The sequence below is a fragment of the Oreochromis niloticus genome, linkage group LG20 (genome assembly GCF_001858045.2).
Source record: "Oreochromis niloticus isolate F11D_XX linkage group LG20, O_niloticus_UMD_NMBU, whole genome shotgun sequence".
NCBI classification, from domain to species: Eukaryota; Metazoa; Chordata; class Actinopteri; order Cichliformes; family Cichlidae; genus Oreochromis; species Oreochromis niloticus.
Window position 1 is genome coordinate 6495323 of NC_031984.2, and position 20517 is coordinate 6515839.

Below are 20517 nucleotides of genomic sequence, written 5' to 3' on the forward strand. Positions count from 1 at the left end.
TTATAGGGGAAAGAGTTAAAGGAACATGAGCTAAAACAGCTTCTTTCAGATAGGAGGAATTCAGTCAACATCTAAATGCACATTGTTCGGGCTTTAGCACTCTCACTTCTCAGTCGGTGTGAATGGCGTGATGTCATACACTTTGCTTGCACTGCTCACACTAAAAAGTTCAGCCAATCACATCACATTATGAAAATATCATGGGAGAGAGGTGGGCTTTCAGCATCAAAATTTAAGAGGCATTGATCTTTGCTTTAGTAATAAGCCTGCTCTATATGAACAAAGTTAGTAAGAACGAGCTAACTAGTCCAACCTAACTGCTAATCAAGGCTTGGCTAACTTGCCTTATGAGTGAGTGTTTATTGTTCCTGATGATGACTGTACCAGCAATTATACTCCCACACACTTCAGGTACACCCGTTGTAGTTGAAGCATCGACATGCAGGTTCTGCCTGACGGGCTGCACCGAGGTCAGGGATAAGGATTATTTTGAAATGTGATTCATTACTTTACTACTCTAAGAGAGTACAAGAATAAAATTATGAAGCTGGAATGAGCAGAATAACTCACTGTTATTATTATTACGCCCCCCCTTGTTTTGTTTTGTATTGGTTGCTTGGCTGTAGTCAATGCCGCTATTATTTTTCAGTTTGTTGAGGTTTTTCTGTAATAAAACTTTTCCGACTCCGATTTTCCCCAATGAGACTCTCTTTTGTTTTTACCCCCTCTGAACCCTAGCAGAGTTGGGTTGTAACATTATAAATATGTCAGATAAATTATTGCAAATGAATTCCACTGTGTGGTATAGCATTTTCTCTGTATTATTATATGGTGTTTACCTTACAATGTAAAGCCCCTGGAGGCAACAGTTGTTGTGATTTGGCGATTTGGCACAATATAAATTGAAATTAACTGAAATGAATTATAGCCACAAAGCCTAGATTCAGACAGTATTTACAAGCCTCTCTTTGTGCCCCTAAGTGGTACAGACAATGCCATCCAAATCTAATCTGTCCCAAGGTAAGAGGGTGATATTATCTCCCTTACGTAACAAGTTGCTATTGAATAATTGTTTTTGCAGAACTTGAGCTTGAATCAGATTAAACCCTGTCACTGAAGTTAGACTGAGCCCTATTATCTTGGTCGGCGTGGTTGAGCGGGATGGATGGTGGCTGTGGTGGTCAGGCACAACCTTCAGCTGCGGGTGTTGAGTCATAGCACGTGTGAGTCACTGATGGAGGGGTGTTTGGAAGAGGGGTGTGTGTGTGTGTTTGGGGGGGGGGTTGATAGGGTTAATGAGGCTTGCTGAGGAGCACTCACTGGTTGGATGGCTGGTTACTCCTGACAGGGCCCACAGGGACCAACAGCACAGGGACCTCATGGCCCATTAATGTGTGGAGCAAGCACGAAGGATGGAGGTCCACACTGGGCAAAATTCCAATGCAAACACTCGTTGTAACACCAGCGCCGGGCAAAGAACTCTCAAACTATACAAACTGTACAAAGAAGCAGTGATATTGTTGGAAAATACAGTTTGTGTAAATACCTGGAACTTATCAGGACTAAAATAACAGCCTCAAAAGTCAATAATACGCATCAAATGTGATGCAGCTCAGCACTGATTGCGTGTCTGCCGGAATGTACCATAAATCAGGTCAAAATAAACAGAGCTCTGGTGACAAATTGTTTATTAAAGTTTATACAAAAAGGACAAATGTCACCCTGTGTGATGCAATTTGCCATTTTTCCTGTAAATCACACAATCTACTGCGTTACCTTCTTCTTAATAGCTAATGATAAACACCTGTACTGCCAATGCAGAGAAAAACAGCACTGATCAAAGTATAGATATCAGCTTTAACTGTTTTTTTGGAGCCAAGACCTGCCAAGAATAACTTGGCAGATATTTGCTGGTTCAGGTACTGAGGGCTAATACAAAAACACAACCATAAAATAATAGACACACCTCTGTGCAGAAACATGCCCTTCTGTGGAACTGAGTAGACCCTATTTTGTTAGACCTTCATCCTTCTTGCCCGCTACAAACTCAAATTCAATATCAAACCAAGAGATCTACAAAAAAATGCTAAGAATATAAATGGATCTCACAAAAAAAGTCTAATTTATCTCAGAACAATGCTCCAGCAGTCCAATGGTAATAAAGAAACATGAAGATGAAAACAACCCTCGATTAAAAGCAAGGACACGTGTGACGAGTAACTAGACAATTAAAACGTTACTAGGCCTTAAACTAATTATTGGGGGGTTTTTTGTAATGTACACCACAAGTTAACAGTTGTTTCTCTGTTGTTTTATGTTACAAGGAAACATGCAACTACAGCAACCCCTCCCTTCTTTCTGTGACAGGAAGTTTTAAACAAGCAAGGTGGAAAGAAAGCAGATGATAGCTGTGCAAACCAGTGTTGTTCTGCAGCACTTCGATGTAGAAGAGTGTGTCTGCTTTGTCAGAGTAAACTGATACAGTATATATCCACTCAGCTGTAGCCATGTTCTGTACAGTCTGACAGACTGTTCATACTAATCTAACACTGCACGAGTGCAAAGCAATGCAAAGTGCAAACATTTAAAATGTGGTTTCATTACAGGAAAATGTAATTAAAACTTAAGTGATTCGTAATTATACTTGAATGCTAAATTTATATGGATAATGTTTAAATTCATGCATTAAGTAGTCCTCGTAAATAGTTCTCCAGTCTTGGAGGACATTCAAAGCTCCTTTTTGGATGCTGGCTGCCTTTTGTTCTGTCCTCTGTCCAGATGATCTCACACTACTTCAATAATGTTGAGGTCCGGGCTCTGGAGAGGTGAATCCACGACTGATGATGTTACATTGTGTGTTTTTCTACACAGTTATGCTTTTACTGCACTGGCAGTAAACAATAATTTCTAGATGGCACTGAATGGTGGCTCGAAATCTGACAGGACTTTTCTACATTCATAATTACTGTTCTGACAAGGCCCCTAACATCACTGAGAAATGCAGCTCCAAACCATGACAGAGCCTCCATCATGTTTTACAGATGTCTGTAGACACTTACTATTGTATCACTCTCCTGGCCTCCTCTGTATAGACTGAGTGGACCTGTAACCACTGATTTTCAGGGCAATTCTTGTGTAATTTGGCATACCTCAGCCCGTTTCCCTTCTTTGAGAAAAGCTTCTTTACAGTCACCATTTCACTGAGACCATTTCTGATGAGGCTTCAGTGAACAGTTCAGGGAACAACTGAACATCAGATGTATATCTGGTCCTATGTCAGATATTTGCTGGATTGTTTTCCTGTTTCATGACTTTCAGATACTGATAATCTGCTGTAGATAGTTTTTTAGGTCTTCCACTTCTCTGGTTTCTTTAATTTGCACACATTCTGAGATATGCCAAGTTTCCAGCTAATAGCTCTTTGGAAATCACCTTGTTGTTGCAAAAATACTATTTTATGCCCATAAAACTTTGGTTATCTTTGGCATTTTTCATAGATTCAACAAAAGAAATTGGAGCAAATTCTGTTTTTTGTGACAGGCTGTTAGTAGCAAAGTGCCAAAAGATACAATTTAAAATTTGCTCTTTCCTAAGTTGTCAAGCTGTTATGTGAATACATAATACGGGTGACTCCACAAAGCTAAATGCATTTTTATGTTTAATATTTTGTTTTTTATGTATGATTCATAGTTCAGTGTTAAGTTGATTAACAAAGGGGAAAAACTCCTCTGAAAATGGTCAGGGCTGAACTGAAATGAGTGGACAAGCAGCCAATGTCCAATGAAAAACTGCAACGTATGCACCTGGCCCTGCATTGGCCACCAGCACTCCGATGTTGGAAAAGGAGAACAGGAAACCAAACATCTCTTTACATGATCACTTGATCTGAAACTGAGACAAAACTATGAGTTTAATAAGTTGATCGTAGCGTGGCATATGCTGAAGCAGTGGTGACACACTCACTGAAGTTTTATGCTAGGCCAAGTCAGGCTGTTGTAATGTGTCATCTGACAGTTAAAGGAAGAACTGTTCACATATGAATACAGGTGTACCCTGAACTTTAAGGTGGAACTTTTTATCGAGGATAGGTTAGATAAAGCACAGGATGCTTTCAGAAGGCTCAGCTCCATTCTGAAATCTAGACAGCTTACACAGAACACAAAGATAAGCCTCTACAACAGCGATGTGAAGTTCTACCAACCAATCAAGGTGTTCTGCAATGGGTATATTCACTGAATATGCAACATCTTCAGACCAAAAGTCTGCCCTGAGATGGACACAATCAGGAAGAGGAAGAAAGGCAGACCACAAACAACTAGAGCGTGAGGATGAAGGTCAAACATTTGGGCCTTATATGTCTCACATTCAGTAAAGAAGGCCAGCAAGAGTAGTTTGGTATCCCTTAGAAACAAAATGTTTGAAAACCATCAACGTACTCTAAAAAATATTGCTTTTTACTTTTGTCACCCTGCCAACGGTATCCATGTACAATTCTTGAGACTGACGAGCCTTTCAGTGAAAATCCTGGATGCGTGGAGACATGAAGAAGAGGCTCTGACTGTTGATTTTGAATTGCTGGATCAGAGTCTACACATTAACCCAAGCATGGAAAGCAAACCTCATATGCACAGCGTGGAAAACCACGTACATCATTTTAGTCTGTAACAAATAAGATTAATGCGAGCTCTACTGGGGCGTGCACATTGCTGTGGTGTTCAATGCACAGCAGCCAAACCAGGCAGACCGCAGCGCAAGACCTCTGGGACTGGCACAGTGAGCCTCTGTGAAAGACAGGCCTCGTCTGTCACTCAGCAATGAGGCATCATCCACAGACCCCGGCAGGATGCATAGCATCAACTGTTATTATTATTAATAAATCCTAAGTATAAATGGAATCTGCAAAGGGATATGGGGATTTAAGACTATAAACATTAACTCAAAACATAAATGGAATGTGCGGACTGAACAAGAAAATGTGTTTTGATAGCTTATTTGGAGGTCAAATGGAATAAAGTATATAAACATTCCTCTAAAAATAAAATCCTACGCTTTTTGTGGTGGAAAAACATGAACGGAAAGTGACATTTATAGTGTGTTATGGTGAATCATTCAGAATAAGAGCAGCAGAAACCCCCTTTGAGAAAGAATAACAATGGGATGCTTCAGAACAAAATAAAGCAGATAAAAGCCAGCTAGCTCGTAACTGCTTTGGTCAGATAAGGACTAACAAGATCTGGATTGTGACACTGGATTTTCAGATAAAGAGCTGGCTACCCACAGTAGCTTCACCAAGTAATAACAACCACCTACCTAGCTGCTTCTATTCCCATATCATGGCACAAGCGTTTGATAGCTAATCTCTTAGCGCTGTTAGTGAGGGGTGCTGAGGCCTGGAATGGGAACTGTGGGGGTTTGTGCAGATGCCTGGATAGATAATGTTCACAGGCTTGTCGTCACAAATAATCAAGACTGAACGTGTGTGTGGAAGCAAAGGGAGATAAAGATAACTTTAACTAAACTCGGGTTTTGGTTCATCACTTACAAAGTTGACCGAACTCCCACAGAAAAGCAGATAAAGAGAAACAGAGATTTGGTCCGTTTTATCTCTCTGATGCTGTCACCGTCTGTTTTATCAGCCTTTGTGTCTACAATCCTCCTTGATCTCTGTTTGTGTTAGGCACCTTAAACATTAAGCCGAGTCGGCCCTCTGTGATGTTGGCATCTAAAGGCAGCAAAAGATGCTTCAGAGGAAGTAAATCCAATTTATGTATTCCACTGAAACATGACTACGGGGGTAATTCCACACCGAGAGAAAAAAAACAAGAAAAACAAACCACACAGGACTTTCTTTCTGTGAAAGGGGTTAATAAGAAAAAAAGAGGAAACTGAGTTAAAATCTCTCACCTGCATGGTAGGCCACTGATCCTCGGCTCCACCCCGGATGTCTGTTCTTGGGGTAGTCCTGCACAAACACAGGCACACCGGTCACAATAGATATCTGCACCAGGTAGCTTCACTGATTAACAGATAACAGATTAACAGACGAGCTAATGAACGGCACAAACAGCTTCCCATCGACATAAATATAATTTTTTTTGACAGTTGGAGCTTCAAGCAGTCAGAAAAACAGGAAGATACACAGATTTCAAAGTAATAAAGGTAAAACAGACTCATGGGCTGAGTCTGTTAAAAGACGTCCTGCTGGCCTCATCACCTGCGGGCCAGGATAAGAATTTGCATCTCAGAACTTAAGGGCTACGGTTCTCATTTACAACAGAATGAAGCGCTCAAGGTTGGGAATAAGTTGAGGCATTTGAGTATCTGTGAGGGATAGACTGATGAATTGGTGCACTGTCTGCAGTGATGACAAAGCTGTTGCAGTAAAGAGAGAGCTGGGCGTTAATTTAATGCTCCATCTACGTCCTTATCGTCACTTGCAGCCACAAACTCTGAGCAGCGACCAAAAAAATAAGATCACTGATACAAAAAGCGGAAATGAGCTTCCTCCAAAGGGTGTGCTCAGCCGGAGAGATTTGATGAGCAGATAGGTCATTCGGGAAGAGCTCAGAGTAGAGCGGCAATCACTCAACAGTGAAAGGAGCCAGTTGATATTGTTAAGAATCTGACAAGGACGCCTCTTGGGTGCCTGCTAGGTTAGGTGTGTGGGTATTTCCAACCAGAAGGAGACCCTGGGGCAGACCCGGGACATGCTGGAAAGATCACATGTCTGGGCTGTCTTGGGAAGGCCTCAGTGCTGTGACACTCTGGTGATGTTTATTAAATGTTTACATTTAATGAACTCCAAACTCCACATTTAATGTCAGCTGCAAACTAACAGACCACTTTTCATGCATTTGCACAGCTCAAATACTTAAAAGACATTTAACTTTTTTGTAAAGTTAAGCTAACTTGTATGCAACAGCTGTATGATTACCTCCCTTGTAAATGTGACTCTAAAGTGGATCAGCTTTAAAGTCTAAATTTAAAATGGTTTATTTTTTAATATCCTAAAATTTCTTTTACATTACCAAGCAAAAAACAGATTTAATCTATCCATCTGGTAATTATCTATGAATTCTTAACTTGAAAATGTCAAACTGTCTCTGTTGTTTGAATTATTGTAGCTCACTTAACTCACTTAAAAAATGAAACTTCTGGGGGGGAAAACCACCACTCGGTTTATAAGCAGCTGCTGATCAGTCACCACCTAGATACTGCTATCGCCACGGGCCAATGACAGAAATGCCTCCAGCGTCACTGAGGGGCTATTTTGCGCTGAGCGGGGGATTTTCCCCTCAGAGAGCTGAGAGGTTTGTTCAATGAGGATTTGAGGTAAAACAGTGCGTAGTTTATTTGCCATTTATGCCTCAGAAACTGCTCGACAAAACCCATTTTTGGTCATACTTTGTCAGACAACAGAGACAATGATAAACATTGGAAATATTGAAAAGTCCGGTTGTTCTCGACTTCATGAATGCTCTGCTGCTTTTGTGCGTAGTTGGGGCTGTTAGTCTGCGTCTTTGTCCGGCTTTTTTCATGCCTCATTACATTAAAAAAACTAAACATCATTTTGTTTTAAGTAAGACTTCAAAGTAACAAATGAGACTATAATTCAACAGGAAAGTGTGTGCAGAGGCCAAAGAGGAGCAGAACCAAGGGTTGTTTTCCTAATTCTACCCAACTGGGCTTCTTTTTGAAGCTAGAAGAGTCGCCTCCTGCTGGTCATTAGAAAGAAGGTGTGCTTAAGGACTTGGCGTCGTAAATGCAGAGTTTCCACTCATCTATTTTTATATATCATCTATGGCATGAACACATCAGAACTGGTATATGTTTCTCAAATAGAAGTTTTTAAATGGCATTCAGCCACAGCTTCACCGGCTCCATCCTGTGTCGAAACAGCAGCTCCACTCAGACCGAGCTGGATGTGAAGCTTCGTCTCTCACCAAGACAGAAAAGAAATGTCTGATTTCACTTTATAATAACAAGGTTAAAATGATTTAATAGGCTGCAAATCCTAGTTTTTTATGTCCGTTTATAATTCATTTATGCTAAACGGGCTGGCAGGTAGCGTGCACGTCACACACAGTGGCAGATTTAGATCTAGGCAGCTCTGCAAAGTAGAAAGCCAGCCTTCAGATTTCCAGAGGAGTTTGAAATGGGTTCTTTATCCATGTTAACATGCTAATGGGTGTGAGGATCATCTGTTTTGGATACCTGTCAGCGTCTGCTGAGGGTGTGTTGTGTTCTCTCTCCCTCTCTCTCTCTTTCCATCTGTCTGCATGTACAGTGTGTGCGCCTTTCTCCAGGTTTCACCATGCCAACAGTAATAACTATCAGGCCAACTTTTGGATAAGATCACAGAATGACTCAGAGGTAATTACTAAAGATTTTTATCTGTTTTCTAGGCTGCACATCCATTACTGTAGAAACACACTACTGAGCAAGAGAGAAAAGAGCCACAATGACATTATGGTTTTCTTTTATCTCTCAGTGGGCAACATCTTCTAAATGCTTACTTGTACATCCTCTCTTTTTCCCTAAAGTAAACTCTTCCCACTGCGCTTCTTTTCATATAGTATTAGCACACAAAAGGCAACCTGAAGACCTTTCATTTTCATCTCGTCAAAGAAATCCAAATATGACCAGGATGACGTCCAGAAAAGAAAAACAAATCAGCCTTTAGCAAGACACTGTGAAGGGAGCTGTACTTTTATTCAAACAGGCTCTGACTGATGACTGATGCAGACTGAATAGGTAATACATTACCCAAAGCAAAATAAGCCAGATGAAATTATTACTATTAGCACCTGTGTGGGATGAGAGGTAAACAACAGGGACAGTGCAGACAGACAGCTTGGCCAGGACAGGCATTCGGAGGCCACGACATCAGGGAAACATCAATGATCCCATCTGACAACCCCATTGGGGCTGGAGGAACAGGAAATGGAGATGGATGGAGGGGGAAAGCGAGAGAAGAACAGAGTGAGACATCAGCAGAAGAAGAGAGAGACATGGAGGAATGCAGCTACCGCTCCAAGCCTGAAACCCCTTGATCCGCCAAGTCTGCTCCTCTTCCCCCTCGTCTCAACCACAAGCCTGAGGATTCCTCCAGCTGACTGGCATGTGGGTTCCCCGAGAAGGAAAGGAACGTCTGGGTGTTTTCTCCCTGATTGATGAGCCTGATCAGTGATTTCTAAAATAAGGCACTATTAGGAACAGCTAAGCAAATAAGGGGAAGATTTAGAGTTTCTAATGTAAACCGCAGACATGTGTCTGATAAATGGATCAACCATTAAATGCTTGTTCTCATAGATGTCTTTGTGGTAATTGTTGTGTCCATCATTTCTAATTCAAAACATGTCCTCAGTGTATTCAATCCATCAAAATAAATATGGTGTCCCTTCCACAACCTACTGATTTAACTAACTCTGATTTAATAACGCCTATTGGCTAGACTACCACACATTTTATTCATCTATGAAAATTATCCGCACGGGATAAAAAAATTATACTTTTTAGAGTAAAAAGTCTCAACAGCTGTTGGATGGATTATCAGGAAATTCAGTGAAGACATTCGTCATCTTTGTGAACTCAGGTGGCTCGACTGATCATAATTTATTAGGTCAAAAATTTAATTCATCCAACACTTTGGCATGTGGAAAAGTTTGCACATACACGTGCACAAAAAAGCAACCTCAACTGATGTCATCCACATAGACTGCATATGAAAAATAGATGTAGCCACTGTGACATCATCCACTGGTTTCTGGACTTTGCACTGAAAGAGTGAAAGTGAAAGGAAAAGTTTACAAGATGCTAGTGAGGCTCACTGTGGTGTATGGTTTGGAGACAGTGACACTGACAAAGATGTGAGGTCAAGCTAGGATGGACTGGATTAGAAATGAGCATATCAGTGTGGCGGGGTGTGGTCTGCGGTGCCGCTGCAGGGGAGGCGGACGCAACTGAGCGGCATTCATAATGACGCCTCGCCGGCTTAAAGTCTGAACTGGGTTCTGTCTGTCATTTTGGGAGGATTAGCTGGGGGATTCCCATGATGCATTGAGTATTTCCTTTTCAGTCACCTTTCTCACTCAACATGTGTTAACAGACCTCTCTGCATTGAATCATACTTGTTATTAATCTCTGGCTTTCTTCAACAGCATGTCCTTCATCCTGTCTTCCTTCTCTCACTGCAACTGGTCGCAGCAGATGGCCCCGCCCCTCCCTGAGCCGGAGGTTTCTTCCTGTTAAAAGGGAGTTTTTCCTTCCCACTGTCGCCAAAGTGCTTGCTCATAGGGGGTCATTTGATTGTTGGGTTTTTCTCTGTATGTATTATTGTAGGGTCTACCTTACAATATAAAGCGCCTTGAGGCGGCTGTTGTTGTGATTTGGCGCTATATAAATAAAACTCAATTGAATTGAATTGAAAGTTGTTCTTGTTGGTGTGTGTTCAGCTGGCGGCTGAAAAGCTGCAGCCGCGTCTGTAAGACACAGCAACCAGGAATAAAGAAAGTATGCTGAAAAGCATTAAAATATGGTCGGGTCTACCGTGGGTTCATTATAATCAGAGGGACAGCTCAGATCAAGCTTTAGAGGCAAAGTTATCAAGGCTGAGGTGGTTTGGACATGTGCTGAGGAGGGAAAGTGGGTACACTGGACAAAGGATGTTGAATAGGGAACTTCCAGGCAGGAAGAAAAGAGTAAGAACATAGAGAGGCTTCAAGGATGTAGTGAAGGAGGACTTGCAGAGGGTTGGTGTGACAGACGAGGATACTAGGAATAGAGTGAGATGGAGGCAGATGATCTGCTGTGGTGACCCCTAAAGAAAATTATTGTTTTAGTGCGTTTTTTTTTTTAGCTCGAGGTGACCATATTTGGGACCACAGTGAATGATCGAGTACTGAGTGATCAACTAATGCTTGGAAGATTAGTTAGTAAACTGCAGCCATCAACTGTATGGATGAATTTAATAATACATGAAACTGTATTAGAGACTGATTGGGAAGTCTCTATCAAATCATATTAGTCAGATAAAAACTTATTTTGGTTGCTCCCTCTAGATAATCTATTAGAAGGTACCAACAGCACAAATACATTTAAAGACTCAAACTAGACCACATTAAGGTGTATGAGTTATAAAATTATGTAACAAAGAACGTTTTAATATGGGAGTCATTATGGATTGATTTGTTTTTGAAGTCAGCCTCAACCAACCAGTTTTTGGCATCTCCCCAATCATTTTTCTTTTAGCCCTGAAGGTTGATGTTTGGTTATCCAAAAACACTGTTAAGCTGGCCAAACACTCCATATTCTGGCAGCCTTTTACATGCAATGTTATTTATTGAAAAAATAATCACAAATTTATGATAATAGGAACATTTTTATTTCCTTTAGAAGGATGCTGAATTTTTGTTTGGTCATGCAACTTTAGCCTGGATCTCTTAGCGTGACAGTGGGCTGTATTCGCCTCATTTCCTGCTTCACATTTATTTCTTGGATTGCACCTTGGTGTCACATTTTAACTGTGCCAAGAAAACAATCTGAGTAGAGCCTGATAGTGTTTAGTTCCCCTTCATTTTGGCGATGAGTGATAAATGAATGATTTTAGTCACAGCCTTTGTATAATTCAAACTTAGCCAAGAGATAAGCATTGTTCTCTTGAGGATGCCCCACTTCTCCAAGTTTCATTAAAACCATCCTATAGTTTTTGTCTAATCCTGTTTACAGTCAGACAAATATGAATACATGAAAATGCTCTGAACATATAACAACAGGGAGTCCTGCAATAGCTGGTTTGGCCTCACGCTGAGCCTTGATGTCAACATCAGAGCCAGTCTAGAATAAAACATACAGATATATCTAAAAGAAGTTGATTAATTTATTTTTTCTGCTTACTGCACTTTTTAGTGTAAATTAATAAACTATTTAACTTCCTGTGTTAATATTCTCCTACAGCATTTACACTCTTAAATGTTTTTATCCTCCCAGTTAGAAACCATCCATAGATATGTACTCTCTCTGCAGTGCTGCAATTTTGGTATTCAATAAGTGATAGTGCCACTAATCACATGTACACTCCTCTATTGATGACTGGATTAATTAACCAGCTAGTTTACTCTCACAAACTCCAAACTTTTGAAACATGGTCACTACCCCTGTTTGCCTAGAGCAATGCAAAGAACTGTAAGCTCCTGGAAAGAATAATAAACGGTAGAGTTGAATCCACAGCATGGAAGAGCAAAAGCCTCCGATATCAGATCCACAGCTGCTATCAGAGTAGCCTGCATTTCCACACTGTGGCAGAGTAAACAAGTCTGAAAAAGTATGAGTGGGAAGGTGCGGGCAGAAAGGAAAACCATGTGGAAGCAGATACCCATCACCTACTGCTGCTATCACACTGACATATCACAGCGCTGTCTAAAAATATAACTTAAGCCATGAAGTGCCGCAGATGTGCATGCACGAGTGTTTGCGTGCATACGTGTGTGAAGAAGGCACAGTTTGCGGGAAGGGAAAGTACTGTTTCTGTTTGTACGTGCCTCACCTATAGGGGTTGGGCACAGGCTGTGTAGGGAACTAATGCAGGTCTGTTTGTTTAACCCCATGTCATCAGGCTAAAACCTCCAGCTGCCCACATAACAGCAACTGTCTGTCATTAGCCAATGATGTGACTCGAGAGAAGAGAACAACAGCCTATCTGTGTGTATTTGTTTGGGCATGTCCATCACTTTTTATGGATGCAAGTTCAAATGCAAGATGAAATCAGATAAATTGCTAAATTAGCTCTGTTATTGAACGAGCGCCAGAGAGAGTGCATAGCTGATGTTTAGCGTGGCAGCGTATTATTCATTTTAGACAGGAATGTGTCGCAAAATTTATAGCTATTTTCCAAAGAAATACCAAATAGTTTGTCGGGTAGTACAATCATTTAAAGAGCAGGTTCCAGAGAACAGTGGTTCAAGTCCAGGCATACCTGCAGATTCTGTATCACCCAATCATTGTTACTCTAGCTGCATAAAAAGTAATTAATAAAACTTAACTTTATTATATTAAACCATCTAAAATGTCCTGACTGATACACTAAAGCCTCTGACTGAGGTAGAGCTAAAAGTCTATTTACAAATACTACTTGAAACTACTGCAAATGGTGCCAAGGAGGCACCAGGAAACCAAAACATCTCTTCTGAGAGAAGAGAACACCAGATACAAGTCAGAGGCAGCAGACCTTCTGTTGGTTTGTGTGAAAGCGGCTGATAAGGGGACAGAATTATATGTTAGTGGAGCTTATTGCACAGCAAATAAATTACAGATATCGTACTCAAAAGCACCTTTATTTGTCAATACAATCAGAGCTCCCGCTATGCCACTACACAGATAACAGAGGAAATGTTCTGCAGAAATGCATTCAGGCTTGCCTTATGGTGTACCTTGGGGACAAAGTTTGCAAACCTATGTTTTAGACTACTGCATTAAAAGTTTGGGGTCACTTAGAACAGTTATTGTCTTATTATCAGAAATGTTCATAAGTGATTGGTCAAAAATCATTAGTGATTTTTAGTGGAGTATCTACATAGGCCCGCTTTCAGGAGCCATCACTTCTGTACTACCTAATGCAGTTTCATCGCATTTAAAGTCGAACTGCTCATGTTGGCACAGCTTGCAATCACTGTGCTGTTATAAGATTTTTTTTTAAAAGCTTTCATACAGCGGTCTTCATAAACAAGTTCCAGTTTGGGTTTTATGTGTACCATTTGTTGAGTTTACAACCTGCTTCTCAAACTTGTATTTATACTCGTCTTCTTGTTCAGTACTGCTCTGACGTCTTCCACTTCTCTTTCTGCTTTAGTTATCCAACTTACACTGCTCATCAATCAGCTGACTCCCAGCCTAAGAGCTTCCTGCTTCTGTCCAGTGGCCAAGAAACTATTCCACATGCCAATGTACAAAAGAAAAGGACAGACTGAAAGAATATGATGTTCTTTATCTTTAAATGTATCCATTATTTTCTCAGTTTAATGATTAATTTATTTGTAAATGAATGGTTAAAAAATGTTGTGCTATGAATAATACCTTTTCATAGTTCAAGTTAACATCTTCAGACATCATTTACATCTTTTTCCATCTAGGCACCATCCAAAACCCAAAAGATACACAGTTTAATCCACATTTATGAAGGAGCTGCTGCCCAGTATTTCTGAGACTTGTTTACGAGAAAGGGGAAAGTAGAGCAGGAGACTGAAAGATGGATTGTCATCTGTGTTGACGTGGACCCTGTACTGATCTGCTGTTGTAAAGAGAGAGCTGAGAGTGAAAGTGAAGCTTTCGATTTACACTTCAACCCTCAACTAAAGCCAAACACTGCGGGTAGTGACCGAAAGAATGAGATCTCAGATAAAAGTAGCGGAAATGAGATTCCTCCCAAGGCTCTCTTGGCTCAGCCTTAGAGATAGGGTGAGGAACCTGTTCATTCAGGAAGGACTCAGAGTAGAGCTGCCGAGGATGCATCCTGTGCACCTCCTTGTTGAGGTGTTTTGGGCATGTTGAACTTGGAGGAGACCCCACAACAAACCCAGAAGATGCTGTGAGATGAGGGAGCTTGGCTGGCTTAGCAATGCCTTGTTGTCCCATTGGGTGACCACAGCTTAGACCCAGATAAGTAGTAGATTTATGAAAGCATAAAATAGTCAAGTTTTAGAAAGTGGAAGTGGTGATTGTTTTTGCATTGTTCCATTAAAAATGAATGATTCTTTAAAGCGCAATTTATACTAAGTAGCATCCCTGACACTGTTGTTGCACTGGTTGTGATCAGAGGCCTTGGCACAGTAACTGATCCTTTGTTTTATCCTAAGTTGACCCTGCTAGAAAGAGATTCTTGGAGCAGCACAAAAAAACGGTTAGAAGGACTGCTGCATCACAAGAGGAAAAGGAAGAGTGCTGTTCCCAGGACCTGTTCCCGGGGCACACCAGGACAGAGGAAACCATTTTATTTCTTGTTTGTGTGTACAAGCGTGTAGGCTTCGCTGTGTGTGTGTAGCTTTATGACTAGGCTGCTGTACATTACCAGAGACTCAATGCAAGAGGGTCAAGGGTGAACTGAGAAAACCATCTGTCTTTTTCAAAACACTGATGGCTACTCAATCAAATACTTTCCGTTCACTCCTCTGTCATATCCATTTTTCTCTCCCAGCTGCATCTATACTCCCGCAGGGTTACCGTCATTTTTTGTAGGATTTTCAGATGGCGGTTGTTTGTTTTTCAAAACATGAGGGCTTTCCTGCTTCGTTTTTTTTTCACCTGTGTTTTTCCCTTTCCCTTGATTTTTCTAGCTCTTGACGTTTTACCTAGCTTCCCCACCTTGCCATCTACTCTCTACACTCTTCCACCCCATAATTAATCCTAGATCTCTTTGTCCCACAGCCTAGCAACCGCTGTGTGTACCGGATGAAAAACAACTGTGCTACCAAGCGTATGCATGCTGTACATTCATAAAGACCCTTATCTTCCGTCTTCAGAGGAATGAGAGAGAAAGCGAGGGGGTCATGACAGGTCTAGGAATGGCAGCGGGGTCAAAACAGATCTTAGATTATGAAACACGCAAAACAACAGCATTTACTTTACACACAAAGAATTCAGACTTATCACATAGCCCAAATTCTTCAGACTTTCCCTTTTGGGCAGGAAACTGGCAATAGTGGCTTAGGGGATTGAAAAATTTACTCCACCCCCGCCTCCTTTTTCGTCTTTTCTTTTGATCTGTTAAGTGTTTTTTTAAAGCTTAAAAAAATTCTCTAAACTTAACGCTTAATAAGGTTTAAAAAGGCGAGAAATGTCAGGCTATAAACATGTTTTTATCTTCTGTTAAACTTTGGCAATGTTAACATATGACTCTACGGAGACTGGTTCCCTTTTGGAGCCATCCTTCAGTGGCCACTGGAGGAACTGCAGATTTTGGCACTTCCATGCTGGCTTCATTTTTCAGCCAACATGGAAGGCTGATGCTTGTTTAGCACATTTGCATGCTAACTTTCACTAATTTGCATTTAACACAGAGTGCAACGCAGGCTAATAGGAATGTTATTAGCTTCAGGGGTATTTTGAAAATCTGATCTTGCCATCTACTCTCTACACTTAGTGATGCTCAAGTAAAAGTCATAATAATGGATAATACAGGATTCTTGGGGCTGCTGCTGATACCGTAACGTGTATTAAAAAGGGAAAAGCTGCTTTGGCATCGCTCCTGACCTTAGGCTTAAAGCTTTTATACCAAAAACCCTGATTAAACCCAACAAACAAAAGTAATGCAGCCATTTAAAAAAAGGTGAGGGAACCTGAAAGCAAGCAAACTGACTTAAGTAATCACCGCTCAACCGCTTCCTCGCCTGTATGCGTTTACTTACATGTGTGAAACCCGACATTTGTCTGGTTTTATCCTTTTCTGCACATAAAATAATTCTGAAAATATAACAATAATGTCAACTAACTTTTTTTTTTTTTTTGACACATGTCAAAAATGTCAACTAACATTTTTGACATGTGTATTTGTTGCAATATCAGTGTTGGCTGAAACAAAAAAGAGTTCTTATCATCATCTGTGGATTCTGAAATGCTATTAAAATGAAAATTATAATAGCTTATTTTGTTCTCCTTGGATCAAAACATTAGTTGCTTTCACTGAGTATTGTAGAAACTGTTCCAGAACTACTTATTGCACTGAGTGTGAAACGAATGAATGAAAGCAAAAAAAAGTGATACTCCAAGCTCTTACCTTCCCAGTCACAAGGCAGGCCCGCCCTAACACATACCCTTGCTTTATCCCTCTTTTACACTCTACTGGAGATCATAATTTACAAAATGAGCATCATGTTCAGTAACTATAAACCCATCAGAAAAGTGTTTAAAGAGGTCATGGAGAAAAGTAGCATCATTTTCCCATATCATTTTTATGATCTTCCCCCTGCTGGAGATTACAAAGAATGTAGATTTAAGGCATTTTACCCATTGTCTTACACTGCATACCTGATGCACTGGATAAACAACTGAGTCATGAAATCAATTTTTTAACTTCTTTCGAGTTGTCCTATGCCTTTTTTTTGTGAGTAAACAACAGCTTAGCAGTAACAGTAGGCCATGAGACAGACCAACTAAACAAATAGTTGCAGCTTATGTCTAAAAAAATATTTTTAAATTATAAAATTCCCCAATTCTTTCACCTGGCAAGCTGATAGGCTTGCAGTACATGTGCAGAAACTCTGCCAATATCACAACGTAGTCCATTTAAACAATTCAGGTTTTAATTATTTGCCAATTTTAAAGAATTCCATAGCTACGAAGGAAACGTGGAAGTGGAGCACGCATATGCTGTCCAAGTCTATTTTTTCCACTCACCTTCTCCTATACATCTGTATAGCTCTTTATCTTCCCGTCATCCAGTAAGGTGACCTATGCATCCCCTCGTTTCTCTTCTATATAAATTCCCTGTGAAACCTTGAAAGATGTTGTAGAAGTTTCATCTTTTGTTTTTGTTATTAAAAGGAGCAGAGTTTTGACCCTGGGAGAGACAGTGCTGGCAGCTCTCTGTAGGCCTTGGCTTTGGCACTTACTAATATTTCACATCCATAACACTCAAGGCTACACTTACAGGGTGTGAAAAAACTCACAAATCATTAACCCACATAGGTGAAGAAATAGTTCCTGACTCATCGGAGTTTAATCTTGTCTTTCATGAGGAGGGTTAAAACAGCTCTCTTGAACCTATTACTCCTTTTATTTTAAATCTCTGCAGGTGTTTATTGAAAGGTCTTGACATATTGATCGTAGATTTATTCACTTTCAGCATCTCTCGTCTATCACTTTCACTATATTCTGCCTGTTTCGTTCTTTAAAGCCGGCCAGCACTCGAAGTGGCGGTGCTAATGCTGAAATTGGAACCGCATGTGCATACTTTGGAAAAAGAAATAGGGGTTCAAACGAGAGTGTTAAAATTTCGCTAATTGTATTTTCCTCTTAAAGGTGTTTCATCTCCCCAAAGTAGGCCATTAAAGAATGGGTAAACTGCTGGATAATGGGAATAAAAATCAATTATAAAGGCACAGTACCAATACATTTACTACTGAACTATGCTCCAAAATCTAAAAACAGTTTTACCAGCTTAGCAACTCATCCGATTTTCTCAATTCACTGGGATCTGCATGTATGTGAAAGAACTTATAAAAGGACAAGAGTGCCGCTGCTCCTCCATCAGGCCAAGATTACAACATTCCCAAGACAGGGCCTGAGGAACATTTTGTACATGGTAATTATCTGCCTAATTCCCAATTCAGGCTTTTGTCAAAGTTTTCCATCATTAGCATGTTTTTACCTCGACCACTTGTCGAACTATGGGGAACGGAAAGGGAGCGTATGAGTGAGTAGAATCCAAGAATAAGTCAGTGGGAGACGTGTTCATGCAGTCCACATGCTCTGAAACCATTAAGCTATGCTTTCTAATATATTACAATGTGGAAAAATAGGTGTGGTGGCTAAATGCTGAACACAACCCCCCCCCCCCCCCCCCAAAAATAAATAAAACTGAATGTAGGTGTAAAAATGTCAAAAGCTGTTCTTTTCTTAGAAAGCTCACCCTTCTTGCCAAGCCCAGGGCAATGTAGCATTTCTCCCCAGCATCGACTATCTCCACTTCATAGTAATGACAGCGGGTGGTGAGTGGCTGTCGGGCCTGGGCCAAACCCACATCCATAATACTCTTTCCTTTGCCAACATACTCCAAAAGCTGAGAAAGAAAAAAAAACATGCAGAGAAGAAGAAGAAGAAGAATGGGGGTTAATATGCTGAGAAATAAACAACAGACTCACATCACCAACCAAAAGACTGCAGGGTTTCAGACTCAGCGTGACTGGCTCCATTCTGCAACAAACTGTATTTATGACACAAGTATTAGTCCCTGAATCATTGTAGCGGTGCAACTAGGGGAAAAAATATAAAGACATATGCAGCTGAGGTCTACCATTACTTTTGTAATGGTTGTCAAAGGTACAGCTGCAGGCAAGCAGGGAACTGTGGTTATGTTTTCAAAGCACATACACGTAATCTCCACGAAAACGGACACCCGTTGTTTGTTCAGCTCAGCCACTGCTGTCATTGTGTTTCTCTTACTTTCTCAACTCTTTAAGAGTTTGCATTAATGACCAAGTCCTTGCAGAGGACCACTTCAGCCTCTTTGAATTTATACAGACTTTTATCTTCAATCATTTACGTTGTAGAGTTTTTCTTAAACCACACCGCTGGGTCATTTTTGGGACAAAACACTAACTTGTTCTTAATGAACATTGACCAAAAGGCACAAGATTTTAGACACCTATTCAGCATGAGTCACATTCATCATATATAATTTAGTGTAACCAATGCTCTTTTGTCATTTTCAAATTTCACCATATTTGGTGAACGTGCAATATAAGGTCCACCCTGGATGTATTTCAAATAATGTTTGGGTAAGCATTCATGGCCACTGTATGATGAAGTCTTTGGTCACCTTCTGAGGTTTTCTCTGGCTGTACCAAGAGGTTATCAAGTTGTTTTTTTTTTAAATATCCCAGCAATTATTGGTGACTGCCATGAAATTTGGTACTGAATATCCATCGTGTCAAACTAGCAACATATTTGATCCCACAACTTGCTATTGGCACTAAAATTGTCCACCTCATCCTAAATATCATCTATATACATGCATTGAAATATGGTACAAATATTCTTGATTCCACACCAATGAATCCCTTTGATATTAAATATCAATATTAAATATTGAATAAGGTCTCTCCTGTCCAGTCTTTAGTGTTCTTTAGTGTTGTTAGAGAATTGTTTTTTCTTTTCCCAGACGGTTCATTGTTAGATGGTTTTGGTGAGTCCTTCAGATCTTACAAAATCGGTATAGCATTTGAGTTTTCTTCTCCTCACTGATCTTCAGATAAACCTTTGTGTTCTTCAGTGGTCTAGTGCAGCGGTCCCCAACCTTTTTTGCACCACGGACCGGTTTATGTCCCACAATATTTTCACGGACCGGCCATTAAGGTGTCGCGGATAAATACAACAAAATAAAACCAGTACCGGTACCAAAAAAGATGATTTATTCATAACACGGGGAAAAACCCATGGAAACCGAGTTAACGATAAAAATGATTAACAAAATAACGCTAAAAACTGATAAAACCCTGAAAACTATGAATTTCACACCAGAGCCTCAACTCTCGCGGCCCGGTACCTAACGACTCACGGACCGGTACTGGTCCATGGCCCAGGGGTTGGGGACCACTGGTCTAGTGAACTTCATCGTTCATTGTGAAAGAATCACCGTGAGATGCCCAAGATCGTGTAGTAACATCCCGTTTCTGCTGTCAAAGTTTCATCTGAAGTTCTGCTGAAACGGTTGAGATTTTGCAGGTGCGGAAAGGGCAGATGATCAAGACCCGTGGGAGTTTCATTTTGCACTTCACTGGAAATGTCTCACTTTTCCATATAATCCTC

General features: G+C 40.5%; 1 protein-coding gene across 3 annotated transcripts in view; it reads right to left on the minus strand.

Moving 5' to 3' along the window:
• Nucleotides 1-20517, minus strand: part of spryd3 (SPRY domain containing 3) — a 72001-nt gene that overhangs the window by 20391 nt on the left and 31093 nt on the right. For 2 of the 3 annotated variants that reach the window (XM_003457059.4, XM_025901774.1), the window contains exons 7-8: nt 18620-18769; nt 5905-5962 (exon numbers count right to left, since the gene is read on the minus strand). In XM_003457059.4, the coding sequence (XP_003457107.1) occupies nt 5905-5962; nt 18620-18769 (208 nt within the window). The remainder of the gene's footprint in view (nt 1-5904; nt 5963-18619; nt 18770-20517) is intronic. The other variant, XM_005477892.3, reaches the window with a different exon arrangement.